Below are 16,405 nucleotides of genomic sequence, written 5' to 3'. Positions count from 1 at the left end.
TAAAGAAGTGGGAGGAGATGAAGAGACTAATCCTAAGCAAAAATTTAAAAGTTAAGAGTTGAAAAGATCTGACCAATGGGATGCAATCCAATAGACAAGAAGTCATATAGAAACCCAATTTTCCCTTGGACCTTTAGAATCAAGCAATAACAATACACATAGCAAGAGTAAGGGCAAGACATCAAATAAAGATAGCCACATCCAAGCTTAGCAACTCCATAGTCTTCTCTATAATCTTCCCCATGTATCAGATGAAATAATCCTTGAATAGCTCAGAATGAGGCATTAGACACAGGTTCAAAGTAACATCTTCATTAAGACCATGTAGCAGATGAACTCAAAGGGATCTCAACACTTGAATAAGATGAAAGTTCACTTCACAAGCACTTGGTTTCAGAAACGTTGGCATTGGTTAAGTCCTTTTTGCATAGGGAATGTTGCCTAATTCTAAGTCCAATGTCTCAGATCAAATCCAACAGTCCACACATATCTTTTTTAGGGTTTTTGTTGTTATTATGTACATTGAGGTCAAAAGACCACAAATCACAAACAAAAATACACAAGCAAGCATATACAATCACAATATAATCACAAGATATGGCTCAAGTGAGCAAAGTGAAAATGGCATTAAAATAAACAAGTTAAATGGTATGAATAATGGCAAATGATAAAGACTTGAATTTAAAGTGCATAAAGTAAATTACTTGAAATTAAAAGTTAGTCAAATGTTAGTTGAATAGAAGTTAGTATTGCTTTTGCTTTTCAATTGTTTAAGTCATTCTTTAGAGAACACTCAACCCTCTATTCACAAGCATGGATCCTTGAACCAAGACATCTTCTAAAGGAAGGAAAAAATGCCAAGTTTTCACACAATACCATGAAAGGGGGAGACTTACAATCTCGCTTACTAGAATGCTATGCTTTTGCGTTAAAATTTAGCGCTATGTTAAGCAATCGTAATTGGACTTATGTAGAAGTCACAACTATTTGAGGTCGGGCAATAGAAATTTTAGTGTTAATGCATGTTAGAGATATGGTATTATGAACCATACTCCTAAAATATACCACACTTAAAAGAAAATGGCAAAAGGGTGGACCTAATCTCATCCATACTTATATTGGTTTATGGACCAGTTAGCCTTAGGATGTAGAGATATCATAGGTCAATGAAATGGATGGGATAGAAAGAGATTGAAGATGAAGAGGGAGGGGAAATGAAATAAACTTAAATTGGTCATGGGAGGACTTTTATCAAATTAAAATCATTCATCAATCCCCTAAATCCAATGATTTTAATCCAACAAAGTCAAATAAACCTTGACCAATGCCCAACAATAATAGTCAAACTCAACAAGTCAACAAAAATAGCTCAACACAGTTTATTTGACTTTTATCAAATTAAAATCATTCATCAATCCCCTAAATCCAATGCTTTTAATCCAACAAAGTCAAATAAACCTTGACCAATGCCCAACAATAATAGTCAAACTCAACAAGTCAACAAAAATAGCTCAACACAATTTATTTACAATTAAACAATTAAAAATCAATTAAAAAATACATTAAATAAAAATATGGTTGATCAAAATCCTAAAACCTCTTCAAAACACCAAATAAATAGTCAAGAGATTTATCATAGGTCAAATAAGGTCAAAGGACCTTGGGGAAAAAATTTCATTATTTTTTGAAACTTAAAATTATTTTTAAACAATTAAAAATATGGACAAAAACCACTAAATCATGAAAAATATTAATGTTGATCCAAAAAATGATTTTAATTCAGAAAATGAAAGAGAAAAATATTTGAATTTTTTTGGTGAAAGTCCCATATTTTTTGGATCAATATTAAAATTAATATGAATTAATGAAAATAAAGCAATTAAAATGAAAATAAAAAAATACAAAAAAACGTGGATCACTTGATCTCCCTCATTAATTGAGGTGGTAGATCAAGTGGATCCAAGCGCGCGTTCCACATGGTCATTAGTCAATAGCATTGTAGGGATGGTAATCAAAACCAACGCGTGAGATTAAAAAAATTTAAACAGGTCATGTGGTTAGGAGCATGCCAACGCACCGCCAGAGCCAAGGCTCCGGTCTTCTTCTCCGGTGGACCTCACCGAACTGGTCCACCCTCAACCATCACCAAAATAAAAAAGGAGGACATGAATTTAAAGTAAAAATGCTCAGGAGCTCGAATCTGGCCTCAATGTCACCTAACTCCAAGTATATAGAAAGATACAGGGAGTTGAATTTTGAGGATCATGATCTGAGTTGCTTCGATTTGACCTCCAAGCAACTCAATCTTGTTGCCTACATTGGTAAGACTTCAGACAACCAAAAATCAACAAGAATAATGGATAATTGAGTGAGAATCGAAGAGATGAAAAATTCTGAAAATCACCTTCAATGTAGGTTCAGATGGACACGCTCTTGCTCTCAATTGTGCTTGGCCTTGCTTCAGATGCTTAATGGAGTGGAAATGGATCAAGGAAGAAGGAGGACTCTTGGATTTCAATCTCAAAACAGTTGAGAGATTCAAACTTGATTTTCAATGAAAATCACCAAGCTTATCCTTTGAATGTGAAGGTTTAGGGTTGTTGAATCAAAGCTTGTGCGCCAGCGTCTCCAATTCTGAGCAAGAGGGGCTCTATTTATAGGCCAAGTGATTGATAATTGCACACTTCTTTCAAAATTCCAAAAATAGCAATATCCTTTGCATGGATGCATGGGCGTGTGATAGGCCCATGTAATGATGCATTTAAGTCCAAAAATGAGTGTAAGCAATGCTGAAGTCATGTGGAAAGGCCATGTATTCGTGTATGGAAAGTGGAACTTCAAATCTTCCAAATGGTCTTTCAACTTTAAGCCATGAGAAAGTCATTCATACTTTGTCCAAATGAGATGAATTTGGACTTTTTGGAAAGGTTAGATCAAGAGGAACAATTTTCATGTTGAAAACGTTTTCATTTGAAGATTGGATCATGATGAATTTTGAGGTGGAAGTTTGGAAAATCAAACATATCAAAAAAAAATTCTAAGTACTAAGCCATATGTTCACTTCTTCCACCTTGAGTAACTTTTTCTATGGACTTCAAATGAGAAAAGTTCCTTCATAAAAGTTGTATATATCTCAAAGTCCTTCAAATTGATCACAAATTGGACCTCATTTGGATTTAACATGAAGGAGTTATGTATTTTAGAAGTTGAGGAAAATCACTTGTTCAATGGTATTGGCCCAAAACGACCTATAATGTTTCCGTATAACACATGCATTTAAACATCGAATTTGCACTTCCTTCAAACATAAAAGTTTAAGTGGACATCTTGAATTTGATTATGCAACTTGAATGGATTTCATATCATAAAAATTGATCAAGTTATGGTCTTGGGAAGTCGACCTCCAAATTAGGGTTTAAACAATATGACCTATAATATTTCACCATAAAAAATGACTTTCCAAGCAAAAATAACTCTTGACCTCAACATGAAAGTTTTTTGGAATGTCATTTATAGTAACTTTACTCTTGGAATCATTTTCATATGACAAAAATTGTAGGAGATAGGGTCTAGGGAACCCCAGTTTTGACCAGTTGAATTCCTCTGGTCAACCACCATGAACCAACTTGCTAGCTTGACATTCTCTTGACTTTTGAGACTCATGGAGGATCATACATGCATAAGATGATGAAATTTGAAGTATATCTTGAAATATTTGATCAATTGGTGAAGAAACTTGTTGAGAAAGTCACATAAGATACCCATATGAATTAGGGTTTCCAAGGCAAACCAATTCCAAACTCTTGATGATTTCTTGATCAAAATAACATGTGAAGATCATGGGGATTCATATATGATACTTAGAGCCATAGTAAATCAATTCTTGATTGAGCCCCTTGCAATGAGGGTCTTAAACCCTAGATGTGAGTTTGATAGAGCATAGATGAGCATGTGCACTACCTACAAAAGAGTTAAGCTATACAATGACATATTTTGGTATTTTGGTTAGTAAATAAAGAAAAATGAAGTATGATACAATTAAATGGTTCTTGGTGATCTCTCCAGTGCAAACCCAATGAATGAGGGGTAAGGAGCATGCCAAGGTGTGATCCCAATCCTAGTGCATATGATGAGAATAACATGAGGGATCTTAGGGTCAAAATTGGGGTCTTACACCTCCACATCTGAAAGATCAATTCAATTCATATACACATCCAAGTAAAACCACAATCGAACAAACCATGACAATAATATATACCAAAACACATTACACTAATAGTTCATGCATAATAGCTATTAATTGATTTGAGTCACTAACCTAACTACTAACAATCACAATCACAAATTCAAAAACAGATGCACTTGATAAATTGATCCTACTGTCAGTCCAATCTTACAAGACTCACTAATATAGTATAATCTCATAACCAATTTCTAATGCCATCCCATTTAAATCATTAACCATTAACAATAACATCCTAACAGACTTCCATGACAAGTTACCAATAACCTGCAAATAAAGTATCATAGAGTCATACCAGTTCAAGCAATGCAGTCATAATAGTAATTCATTCACATGATAATCTCACTACACTAACAAGACAATAGCAACCCATTTCACGACTTAAAATTCAAGACTAACTTTCATAAAACTTTAACATAACATCCAATTCAAACACTAACAATTTATTAGCACACTTTTCCTAGTTAATAACACTAACAACCATGAATTAACTCATTACACATTTTGAACAAAGCTAACAAATTTCACTTTAATTTAAGAACAAACTCAAACTCTAACAACAACTCAGTTTATCACTAACAGTTCCTTTAACGCGCATTTAGTAGCTCGATTTTAGTTTAATCTATAACAACATGTGCACTTTAACAATCCATTGATAACAAGTCCCTATGCTAGCAATCAAATTCAGTAAATTCCAATCCAATAACAGTAGCAGAATAACTAACTGTTTTTTTTCTGTTTGTAAATGCTAAACTCTAACACAACTCTAACATTTCATCAATATTCTAAATCACTGACTCAACTCTAATAGAACCTAACTATTTTTCTCAACTCACTAACTTTAATCCATTCTTCACTAACATAAACTGACTTTAAATGCAACTCATTCTAACTTCAATTCAATTTCTAACTTCAACTAACATGCTCACCAACCCATATAACAACTCTAACTTCCTACGCTTCATAACATTTCTAACTAATCAGTTAACCAACCTCCAATTCAATTCATTACCATTGAGCATAACTAACCTCTTAACTGAATCCAAAACTAACCATAACATAATTAACTAACAGAACCCTAACAATGTTAATCATTACAACAAACTTTATCATTGGAATTCACTAACTTAACCTTGCCCTAACAAATAATTACTTGCTTTAATTCCAATGTCCGAATTAGTTAGGATTCATCCTCTATATAATCATCATCCTCTTCAGTCATTGATCAATAATAACACTCTGAAGAAAAATCATCCTCCCAGTTCTCTCTCAATACATTCTCTCTTTGAGTTCTCTCTTAAACTCTTAATCTCAACACTTCCCTCGCGCAATCAACAATAACACAAAGTAAGGGATTTCCACCTACGGACTACACATTGGAGAAGAAGAAGAAGAAGAAGAAGAAGAGAAGAAGAGAAGAAGAAGAAATATAAAGGTAAGACAAAGGATTCAGAACTTTACCTGGATATTCTCTAGTATTCTTGATTCTTTAACTTCATCGTCTTCATCCTTAGCAACTTCCCAAGCGAGTCGCGGCCTTGTAAGTTGGTTACACTTCCTTCCTTTTGCTTACTTCCAAATGCATACCACGATGTAGAGTAGGACGAGGGGAATCAAATCCCCAAGGTTGCGTGACTTGATTCCCCTCCTTGATGATTTAATTTTAGTTTGAAATGTTAGGGTTCATGTAAGGTTTGCTTCGATTTGGAATTTGGATGGGGAATTCAGAGAAACAAAGTGGAGATTGTGAAAAAGGGTAGGAAGATGAACAAAATGATGTAGGTTTTAGGGTGGTTGGACCTCCGCCACCGCAGAAGGCAATTTCTGGCACGACGAAGTTGTGGCTAAGGGATTGTGTTTTAGGTGACCTAGTTGGACGTATTTGATTGAGTGAAACATGTTTTGTTTCACTATGAACTAAACTTTGCCACTTTGGTTTGGTCCTTCCAAGGCACTAGGCCAATGTTTTGCAACTAAGCCCCCATTTTTCACTGTGTACCCCCTTTCTGTAAACACTATAATGTCTTGGGCTGCTGACTAAGCCCAATTATGCTTTACTTGCCACACTCCCCTTGGAGAACACATACCCCCTACCTGTAATTTTATTTTTTATTTTTTTTATTCATTTGTTTTTTTTTGTTATTTTCAACACTTTTTTAATCAATTCAATGCATGAATAATTATTTCTTTTTAATATAATTTTAATGCCATTTTCACATTTTATTTTAGAAAATTCCATGATATTACTTAGATAGTAGTTAGATTTTAATTGGATTTTCTTCATTAATCCACCCTTTTAATCAATAAAGATAATTCACACTAGATCTTTTATTAGCAATTAATCAACACTAGTCTTAGAATTTATTTGCAATTTAGATTTTAGAAATTGATACACATGTTAATATTATATTCTTGATTATAATTTTAGTTTTAATTTTAGAAATTAATGAGTGTTAACATTGTAATTGCTTCATTATTTTAGTCCTTAATAAAAATACGTGCGCTTGATATTTTGATCATGCCCTTGAATGATTGATTGATCAAAGTCAAATTTGATCAATTAATCACTTTACATTTTATCTGTTTCCCCTATCCAATCAAGTGATCATAAGACTCTTGATCACTTGATAGTATTAGTCATTTAAATTGGCACTTACACCCGTTTTTTTCAAGTCAAGCTCAAATTCAAGACATTATCATTCAAGATTTTGAAGACAAAAGGACATCAAGACGGAATCATTGTTTCATCCACTACGCCAAAAATGACTTTTAACAGCGCATCTTAGACAGCGCTTTTAAAAGAAAGCGCTGTCTAAGGTTAAAATAAAAATAAAACACGGAAAATGTTCTAAAAAAATAATGAAAGCGCTGTCTAAGGGGGGGTCTTAGACAGCGCTTTTAAAAAGCGCTGTCTAAGACCCCCCCCTTAGACAGCGCTTTTAGAAAGCGCTTTTAAATATAGACCTTAGTCAGCGCTTTTGAGAAAGCGCTGTTTAAAGTCTTTCAATTAAAAAAAAATTAAAACCAAAAGCGCTGTCTAAGGTGGGGTTTAGAAAGCGCTTTTGGAAAGCGCTGTCTAAGGCATATCTTTCTCTCTCTGCAAAACATAAAGAGTTCCTTTTCCTTCTTTTCGGGTATTCCTCCTTTCTCTCTTGCATTCCCAATCGTTTTCTTTTTCTTCCTTATTTACGCACCTCTCAAGATCTCTGCGTTTGGTGTTGCATATGTAGATCGAGATACAAACACTGTTTCCTTTTATTTCTCTCTGTAACTCCTCTCAAAATCCTTTGCAGCCACAAACCCTAAATCACCTGCGCTTCTCTGCTCCTTACTGCCGCCGCAGCCGCTCGTAGTCACCGAGACGAAGTTGCAACCATGGGGCGAGTTCGTACCAAAACCGTGAAGAAATCCTCCCGTCAAGTCATCGAGAGGTACTACTCTCGAATGACTCTGGATTTCCACACCAACAAGAAGATTCTAGAGGAGGTTGCTCTGATTCCAACCAAGAGGCTTCGAAACAAGATTGCAGGATTCTCCACTCACCTTATGAAGCGTATCCAGAAAGGACCGGTTCGCGGAATCTCCCTGAAGCTGCAGGAGGAGGAGCGTGAACGTCGTATGGACTTTGTTCCTGAAGTCTCTGCCATTAGGACTGACCAGATCGAAGTCGATAAGGAAACTCTTGAAATGCTTGCCGCTCTCAGTATGTCTGAGATTCCCGGCGTCGTCCAGGTTGATCCGGTTGCAGTTCAGCCGATCCCATTTGGTCGCGGTGGTGGCGGCGCTGGTGCTCCTGGAAGGAGGTTTTAAGTTTAAGTTTTTTTTAAATTTTTGTTATGTCAAGACTATTAGATTTGTTTTACTTTCGAAAAATGTTTTTGTTATGGTTGAACTGGTTTAAGTTATTGTAATGGAATTTTAATATATATATTTTTTGCATTCTGAATTGTATGGAATTGTATGAATGATGCTAGTTTTATGACTCTGAATTAATAATCTGTGAGTTGATTTGGTTTATTGGTTTTATGGTGGGTTTTATTAGGGTTCATGAATGGTGATTTTTTCCGTCATAAAGCTCACATCACATTGGTTTTGTAATTGGTTTCATAATATTGGATTAGTTTTAGTAAGTATTGTATCCTTTCTTCCTTCTTTGGATAAGCAGATTATAAGTGCTTTTTTGGATAAGCAGCTTAGTGCTTATCAAATTTAGAGGCAGTGGATGATCTCAAATATGCTAGCAATTAACAAAATAATGTTGAGTTGTTTTTATATATGTTTAGTTGTCCTGGTAATATATCTAGCAAAATAGTTTTACTTATGTTGGGAGATGAGTTCAGATAAGCTAATCTAAATATGCCTCAAGTGCCTCATCAAATGAGAAAACAACTTGCTTCTTCTCTCTCAATCTCATCATTTTCACATCTTAATCATAATTGTTTGCATATTTACACTGTCTCCAATTCCCTTGCAGTAGATAAAACCTTTCATGAATAACTCCTATATAAGTTGTTTGTTACTAGTGTTTAGAACCATACAGTGATAAACTAAAATTGCTCACAATTAGCTACACTGTTGAAGTGAGTTGATAATGAATGTACTTGTATGGCTAGAGAGGAATGGACGGAGAGATGCCGATGGGCAAGATAGGAAATGGTGCCAGTGACTTAGTAATGTACTTGTTGGGCCATAGAGGTGCGCATGTGCCCATGGGCACGAGAGGAATGGGTGATAGTGACTTGGAGAAGACTGGAATGGGATAGGGACTGACTTTGTGGATAAGTTACAAGGATTTCCATTAGACATAACATTATTTTTAAGAGTTTTCCAAATACAAAACAAGTTCATTGGGTTATTATGGATTGGTTGGGGTTTAAAAGTATGAGTTTATTTGGATTCAAATGGGTGAAATTAGTTATGTAATTTTGGCCCATCGAAGGCCGATTCCGATTGAGCCCATAACTATTTTTTTAAAACATGATTTTTTTATATATACTCAATACAAATTGACTATTACTTACATTTATTTTTTGGGCTTCGGTGGGTGGTCCTGGCCCAATTCAATTATAGTTAACCCTAATAAACAACACAACACATTGAAAGATTAGAGAATGAGCAGCAAACCAGAGAAAACTGAGAGTGATTTTCTACATTGTACTTTACTTTCTACCTTCTTGTGGTGGGAATGATAAGTTTGCTCTAAATGAAACCAAAAATGAATGTTTTTTTTCTTTCTTTCAGCTTATCATAAATGTATTACAATCTTAATTATCCTGGGAAATTTTAAGATTTAAATAAAAATCATGCTTGAGGTGGAGTTGCTTGTACTGGTTTAGGGTTTAGGCTAAAGATTCCAGAATATGTAAAATTCAGGATTTTTACGAAACTAGCATCTTAATCTTGAATTTCAGATCTAATTTGGAAATTAATTTGACTAATTTCAATGCAGATTGTGGTTTATTCAGTGGAATTCAAATCTAGTATTTAGGTATAGTATTGAAAGTTGCTAGAAATATCTCAGCTTATGATAGGGGGAAACATGTTTGACTAGTGTATCTTTTTTTGCTGTCTTTTGTAACAGAAAGTATGGGCTTAGTCTGCAGCAGAAGTCGGCGTTATCGGGATTCTGATCCTGAAGAAAATGCACAGGTTTGTTATACTTGATAAATTGTACTATATTTGTTGTTAGGTTAAAAAAATATTATACTGTTAAATAGGTTTTAACTCGATTAATGTGGTGTGGGTTTACAGGCAGCAGTAATTGAAAGAAGAATAGAGTCAGAAACAAAGGCTGAGAAACATATTCAGAAACTTCTACTACTAGGTTTGTTTTCCCTTTTTATCTTAGTTGTATATACTTTGCTTGTAGCTTTTTCTTAATTAAAGCTCGTCAATTCTGAGAATCTAGTAGTAGCTTTTGAAATTTTACATAGCATGAGTGGTTTTCTCTGTGTTTGGAGGAATCTTATATATACATACATACCACAATTTCTTAATAGTCTATTTTTTTTTCTTCTTTTACTTATGTAAATCAGTATCAATGTCTCGGTTGTTTAGGTGCGGGAGAGTCCGGGAAATCTACAATCTTTAAGCAGGCAAGAAGTTGCGTTTTCACCTATTTTATAGGTTAGCACGTGATTGCTAGATTAATGAAATTTATTTGACATGTTTACAATATGCAGATTAAACTTTTGTTTCAAACTGGCTTTGATGAGGCTGAGCTAAGAAGCTACACACCAGTCATTTTTGCTAATGTGTATCAGACTATAAAAGTATGCAATACCTGAAAGGGTGTGTTAATTTTTTTTCCTCTTACAAATAGATCGGATCAGTGTTCTGTGTTCATATTCTGAAAATTATTTACATGAGTTGAGTAATAATTATGGAACTAGTTGAAAAACTGTAAACCTTAGTTTTTGCTTGATGTGTTTAAATAGGTACTGCATGATGGGGCAAAGGAGTTGGCTCAAAACGATCTTAATTCTGCAAAGTATGTTATATCCGATGAGAGCAAGGTACTTCACTACTATAAAGCCTCCTTTATCCATTACTATGGTTTGTTAATAATGGTTGAGTAGTTTATGTTCTTGTATGTCGTTACTGAGTTATTGTGCAATCTTGTATGTTAATCTGAAAGGTCTCGCTTTGTCAAAGTTTTCTTAATTCATAAAGAGCTTAATTTTTTTGGCAGGACATTGGTGAAAAACTTTCAGAAATTGGAAGCAGGCTGGATTATCCTCATCTCACTAAGGATCTTGCAAAGGAAATAGAGACTCTATGGGAGGATGCTGCCATTCAGGTGGCCGATTGAACGTCCTCTACCTTGATCCATGTATATAGTTATTTTTTGTGATCAATTTACTCCAGCATTGGCTCAAACTAAAATTTGAGTCATGCGACCTTGTATCTAATGGTTTTAGCTGACTGCATTGGCTCATCATATTTTGACTCCAGCATATCTGATCGTTACTCTTGAACTTTTGGTTTTGAAATTCATTTGTATTTTCTGGATTTCTCACTTGAGAAACTTGATTTGCAGAGGCTATTTCAAAGCTTGAGGAGGCCATTTCTCTGAATCCCAACAAGCACGATGCTCTTTGGTGCCTGGGAAATGCTCTCACTTCACAAGCATTTTTAAACCCAGACCCGGATGAAGCTAAAGTTCATTTTGACAGGGCAGCTGTGTACTTTCAACAAGCTGTTGATGAGGTACAGTTTTAGTTCAGTCAGTATCAATAAATTTATGATTGAAATGTGGGAAGTATTTTACTTGTTGACTTGTAAAAATACTGAGAGTAACCGAGTGATCTTTGTTTTATATAGGACCCTTCAAATGAACTTTACCGCAAATCATTGGAAGTCGCTGCTAAGGTATGTTCTGTCATGATGCGATCATTTTAAGCTAAGATGTTCCTCTTTCTATTTCTCATAGTTTTACGTAATTTGGTCTTATGGGATGGTATATAATTCTTCCTTCTCGTGCATTCTTTCTTGCTACTATATAATCTTGCTTTTTCATTAACGAAATCACTTCGTCTTAAACTAGTCACTGAACCTTTTCATTTACTGATACCTTTTTTAAGGCTCCCGAGCTACATGTAGAAATCCATAAGCATGGATTAGGTCAGCAATCAGCAGGGTCGGCTGGGCCTTCTTCTTCTTCTGGTGCAAAGGTAACAAGAAATAAAAGTTACTGTTGCCTGTCTATACTTTGCTATTGTTTTTTTTTGTGGTAATGCAATGCAATTGTAAAGTTTTCTCTTGTACAATGCAATGCAATTGTAAAGTTTTCTCTTGTACAATGCAATGCAAGACAATGTTAATGAACTGTTTTTGCAATGTAATGAAAAAGTAGAATTCATTGTTTTTTCTTCAAAATTTTCATTTTTTTCAAATTTTCATTTTGCTACACGTTTTATGTGATGAGTTTGTAGATTCTACCATTAGTGCACCAAATTGATATATCTTGATTCTGTAATTAGTGATATATCTTGATTTTGTATCTGTGTTTTAGATTGGATTTGTATCCAAGTGAATTTGCCCTTTTGGTGGAGATAATAAATGCTTTTCTTTTCCATAGTAAACATAAAATGAAAACTATTTTTTCCCCAGTTTTCTCTCGAGATCAATGCATCTTCTGTCTGGTTTATTGAGATCAATGCATCTTCTGTCTGGTTTATTATTGGATCCTGGACTTTTGGAGAAAAAAATTGGTTATTATGGATAGGTGGAGATTCTATTCTTCATATTTTACCATGTCTGTTCATTCTTCGCCTAATATTTGTTTTTTTTTTCAGACTCAAAAGAAAAAGATAGACAGTGATCTGAAATATGACATATTTGGATGGATAATCTTGGCTGTTGGCATTGTTACATGGGTGGGGTTAGCAAAATCGAACCTTCCACCACCGCCTCCTCCTCCACGATAAGTGAACCCATTTCATTTAATTTGATACATTGTTGGTTATTGAGAATCACATCTGATTTCGGCAGCCACTTGTTGTTTCGTTTTTGACTGTTGTAATAATTTTCATGATGCAACCATTAATCTACCCATCATATGAAATTTGTGTAATTAATGTGTACATTTGTAGTATATGTTATGACTTGTAAATGTGTACATAAATTTGTATATATTTTGATACATTTAAGGCAAAATTGGTTTGAATTGGTATATATATATATATATATTTGTTAGCCAAAAATTGGTAGAAAAAAGGCCAAAATGGCATATATAAAATGTGATAATTGTCTGTCAAAATCTGGTTGAAAACAATTCTGGTTTATAAACCTGGAAAAAATGTGGTTTAAAACAAAAGCTTCAAAAATTTTCGTATACCTTAGACAGCGCTTTTGTAAAAAGCGCTGTCTAAGGGGGGGATTAGAAAGCGCTTTAGGCAAAAGCGCTGTCTAAGGGGGGGGCTTAGACAGCGCTTTTTGAAAAGCGCTGTCTAAGGTATACCTAAAAAAATTAAAATAAGAGGGTCTTAGAAAGCGCTTTTGGCCAAAGCGCTGTCTAAAGGGGTGGGGCTTAGACAGCGCTTTTCAAAAGCGCTGTCTAAGGTATACCTAAAAAATTTAAAATAAGAGGGTCTTATAAAGCGCTTTTGGCCAAAGCGCTGTCTAAGGGGGGGGCTTAGACAGCGCTTTTAAGATTTAAAAAAGCGCTGTCTAAACCTTTAGCAGCGGAGGTTTAGACAGCGCTTTAAAGCGCTGTCTAAGGCTAAAAAAAGCGCTGTCTAAGGTCTTGTTTGTTGTAGTGATCACCAAGTACAACAAAAAGATTCTTCTTTCAACAGTGTGATACCCTCAAATTTACCCTACCTCCATATCACCCCCTTTAACCCTAATTCATGAACATACATCCCATATATGTCATCTCATATGCATTTGTACTTAATGATCCATAATGCCCCACAAACCAAAGGCATATGGTTCATCTGTGACGCTCAAGACCCTCTGATCATGTTGATGTGTGTCCAATCCACCTTAACCATAATCTCTATCCTCAAGCATCCAACGAGCTTGGAGGATCACTCAAGTCATCTCACTCACTCTCCAAACCCAATTTGCATGGTGAGTCCCCTTTGAAGATACATCAAGACTCATCTAGTCACCCAAGGACCCTAACCCTAGCTCTTGACCCTCTTTCGCTTGTACAACTCATGGTTCACCTTGAATCTTGACCATGTCATTAAGGACCCCCAAAATCCAAAGTTTGTTCATACCCCAAACCTTTGAAACATCTCAATATATCCCTTGCACCACCAAACCCTAATTTGTCTAACCATGGTTCTGGATGAAACTTGTGATTCAAGAAACCCTAATTTGGGCATCCTTTGATCATTGGCCTTGCTTCATTTGATCACCCTATCACACCACCACTCATTCAACATTAATTTAAGATATATTCAACCATAATTACCATTCAAACACTCATTCAATTCATGTTACAAATACTTGGTTTGGTCATGAACTTTGGACTTTCAATGCCTTTTATTTTACCCTTGAACTTAACCAAAAATCACTCCACAAAACTCCAAGCCTCATTTTACATCATGATATAATCATATGACCTTCAAACATCCACCATTGTGCCTTGAAAATCAAGAAATTTCAAAGTCACATTTTTAGGTCATGTTGGTTGGTCACATTTTGGCAAGAATGACCTATGATTTGGTTTAAAGTCCGTAACTTTATCATCTTGCAAGCTTTTCAAGTTCCATTTCGAGCAAAATGTCCTAATTGAGTTCCTCTTCAAATTTGTTTCAAGGTCCAAGACCTAATTCATTGAGCAAGGACCTCAATTTTTATATTGGCCAAGTTGGTCCAATGTGCCTAGCATGCCCCTAGCAACATGACCAAGAGCACCACTTTACCACATTGACATTTCCAAACCACAACTCCTTTTGACTTGGTTCCTTTTACATTTTATGAAGGACACGGCAAGGAAAATTTGGAACAAATTTCATCCAAAATGCACGAACCAATTTCATTTGACCTTGGTTCAAAAATTGGAAATTATCATGATGTACATGTCAGCCAAAATTTACAAATCCAACCACCAAGGTTTTAATTCATTCCAATCTGATATATATTGACTTATGGCATGTTATGTAACATACCAAGGCCCAAATGGAGGTCAACTTTGATGTGGAAACCTTTCCAATCCTCAAACCCGATACTATATGCAATTTTTAGAATTTCCTAAAATGGATAGGTTCCAAATGCATAACAGACCCTATCATTGCCCGTGTCTATCCCCATTTGGTGCTAAGAACCAAAACCAACTGATTGGTGGAGCAGACCAAATCAGATTGTACCATTTCATGTCTCCACAAGTTTCACTTTATGCATATTTTCGAGCTTCACCCTTTCTGAAGTAAACCATTCTCATTTCCCCTCCAAACCACTCCATCACCTTCCCTATAAATAGGGGAAGGTGTCTCACTCAAAAACCAAGCTTAAAAAGCCCAATACACTCTATTGTAAAATCGATTTCCATCTTAAAAAACAAAGATACCATTTCTAAGTTTTAAAGTCTTTCAGTTTAAACTAACCACCAGAATCCATCCTTGAACATCACTAAAACTTTTCCAAACACTAACTCACCTTCCCAACACCTCACTTGAGCTACACCAACTCATCGTAGTTCATACCTGAAACTGATTCCGATTAGGTAATTTCACTCACCCCTTTCACTCAAACAAGTTACCATTCAACTTGAAATCACTCACTGATCATTAACCCCATGTTTTGAGTTCTGATTAATCATTATCCAACATTTAATTTTTGATTTAGGTCAAGTGCGTTCTTCCGAGTTTCTGGAAAATACTCCACACTCAGAGCTAATTAATGACTCATAAGTGTGGAGGTTGATTTGCTTATGTGTATAGAAGTTGTTTCCATGATAAAATCCAGTGAAAAACACGTGTTTTGAGGTTTTGATTTTGGATAGTTGAAGGTTGAATGCAATGTTCTTCGCGCATGATTTTTCTGATTCGAATTCAAAAATATGTGTTGTTTGATTCCTATTGGTCCTTGCGCGTGCGTTTTCCATTTATTGTTTGACTCTCTTGTTTTTTCTATTCAAACATAATGATGGTCCCAGTTTCGTTACCCAATTTCAAAACCCCGATAGCGACAAACACTTGTTAGTTATGATGTGAATTGTGCACCACGAGCCTTAAGTAATGGAGAAGAGATAAGAAAGAGTATTCATATCCTCATTCTAAATATATTTGGATACAGGACGCCTGACCCACTTGTTCAAAGTATTCACCTCCACTCATAGACTTTAGTGCAATTCAAATCAAATAAGTGTCAAGTCTTCTTCTCCATAAACAACATCTCAACATTGCAACAATCTTCATCAACAATACACTCCCTATTTGGACCAAACATTACATAGTTCGACTTTCATATATTCTTTGGGTTAATCACCTCATGGTTAAATACACATCTCTGAATCAAGTCCTTCATGCATTGCTCTGTGGAGCCTCAAGCTCTGGAAACCTTCATGCATTGTTCTGTGAAGCCTCATGTTCTGGAAAACCCTTTTATTTTATTTTTGCCCTATGGAGCGTCATGCTTTGGCAACTCTCATGCATTTACCTATGGAGCCTCATGCTTTGGAAAACCTTCATACATTGCCCTGTGGAG

General features: G+C 35.3%; 3 protein-coding genes across 3 annotated transcripts; all 3 read left to right on the top strand.

Moving 5' to 3' along the window:
* The first annotated feature begins 7,530 nt into the window (after nucleotides 1-7,530).
* LOC127074343 (40S ribosomal protein S17) lies at nucleotides 7,531-8,189 on the top strand. The gene has a single exon (XM_051015649.1). The coding sequence runs from the start codon at nucleotides 7,619-7,621 to the stop codon at nucleotides 8,051-8,053; it is 435 nt and encodes a 144-aa protein (XP_050871606.1). The 5' UTR covers nucleotides 7,531-7,618; the 3' UTR covers nucleotides 8,054-8,189.
* A 1,198-nt stretch (nucleotides 8,190-9,387) lies between these two features.
* LOC127074342 (guanine nucleotide-binding protein alpha-2 subunit-like) lies at nucleotides 9,388-11,109 on the top strand. Its single transcript, XM_051015648.1, has 7 exons — nucleotides 9,388-9,731; nucleotides 9,825-9,892; nucleotides 9,995-10,067; nucleotides 10,301-10,338; nucleotides 10,426-10,515; nucleotides 10,681-10,758; nucleotides 10,935-11,109. The coding sequence occupies exons 2-7, from the start codon at nucleotides 9,830-9,832 to the stop codon at nucleotides 11,052-11,054; spliced, it is 462 nt and encodes a 153-aa protein (XP_050871605.1). The 5' UTR covers nucleotides 9,388-9,731; nucleotides 9,825-9,829; the 3' UTR covers nucleotides 11,055-11,109.
* Nucleotides 11,110-11,275: 166 nt separating this feature from the next.
* On the top strand, nucleotides 11,276-12,799 carry LOC127136538 (mitochondrial import receptor subunit TOM20; the record flags this gene model as incomplete). The annotated part of the gene is made up of 4 exons (XM_051063085.1): nucleotides 11,276-11,452; nucleotides 11,567-11,614; nucleotides 11,827-11,916; nucleotides 12,541-12,799. Coding segments are annotated over 4 exons (447 nt in total), but the record flags the coding sequence as incomplete, so codon positions are not given.
* Between the last annotated feature and the right edge of the window lie 3,606 nt (nucleotides 12,800-16,405).

This window comes from Lathyrus oleraceus, chromosome 4 (assembly GCF_024323335.1).
Source record: "Lathyrus oleraceus cultivar Zhongwan6 chromosome 4, CAAS_Psat_ZW6_1.0, whole genome shotgun sequence".
Classification (NCBI taxonomy): domain Eukaryota; kingdom Viridiplantae; phylum Streptophyta; class Magnoliopsida; order Fabales; family Fabaceae; genus Lathyrus; species Lathyrus oleraceus.
The sequence above is the reverse complement of the archived record's forward strand: the minus strand, read 5'-3'. Positions and strand labels throughout refer to the sequence as shown.

Excerpts from the sequence above, each read along its gene's own strand:
- LOC127074342 (XM_051015648.1), top strand. The coding sequence starts at position 9,830 with ATGGGCTTAGTCTGCAGCAGAAGTCGGCGTTATCGGGATTCTGATCCT. Across the intron at positions 10,339-10,425 it reads AATCTACAATCTTTAAGCAG|ATTAAACTTTTGTTTCAAAC; the intron begins GCAAGAAGTTGC and ends TACAATATGCAG. Across the intron at positions 10,759-10,934 it reads TTATATCCGATGAGAGCAAG|GACATTGGTGAAAAACTTTC; the intron begins GTACTTCACTAC and ends TTTTTTTGGCAG.
- LOC127074343 (XM_051015649.1), top strand. The coding sequence starts at position 7,619 with ATGGGGCGAGTTCGTACCAAAACCGTGAAGAAATCCTCCCGTCAAGTC.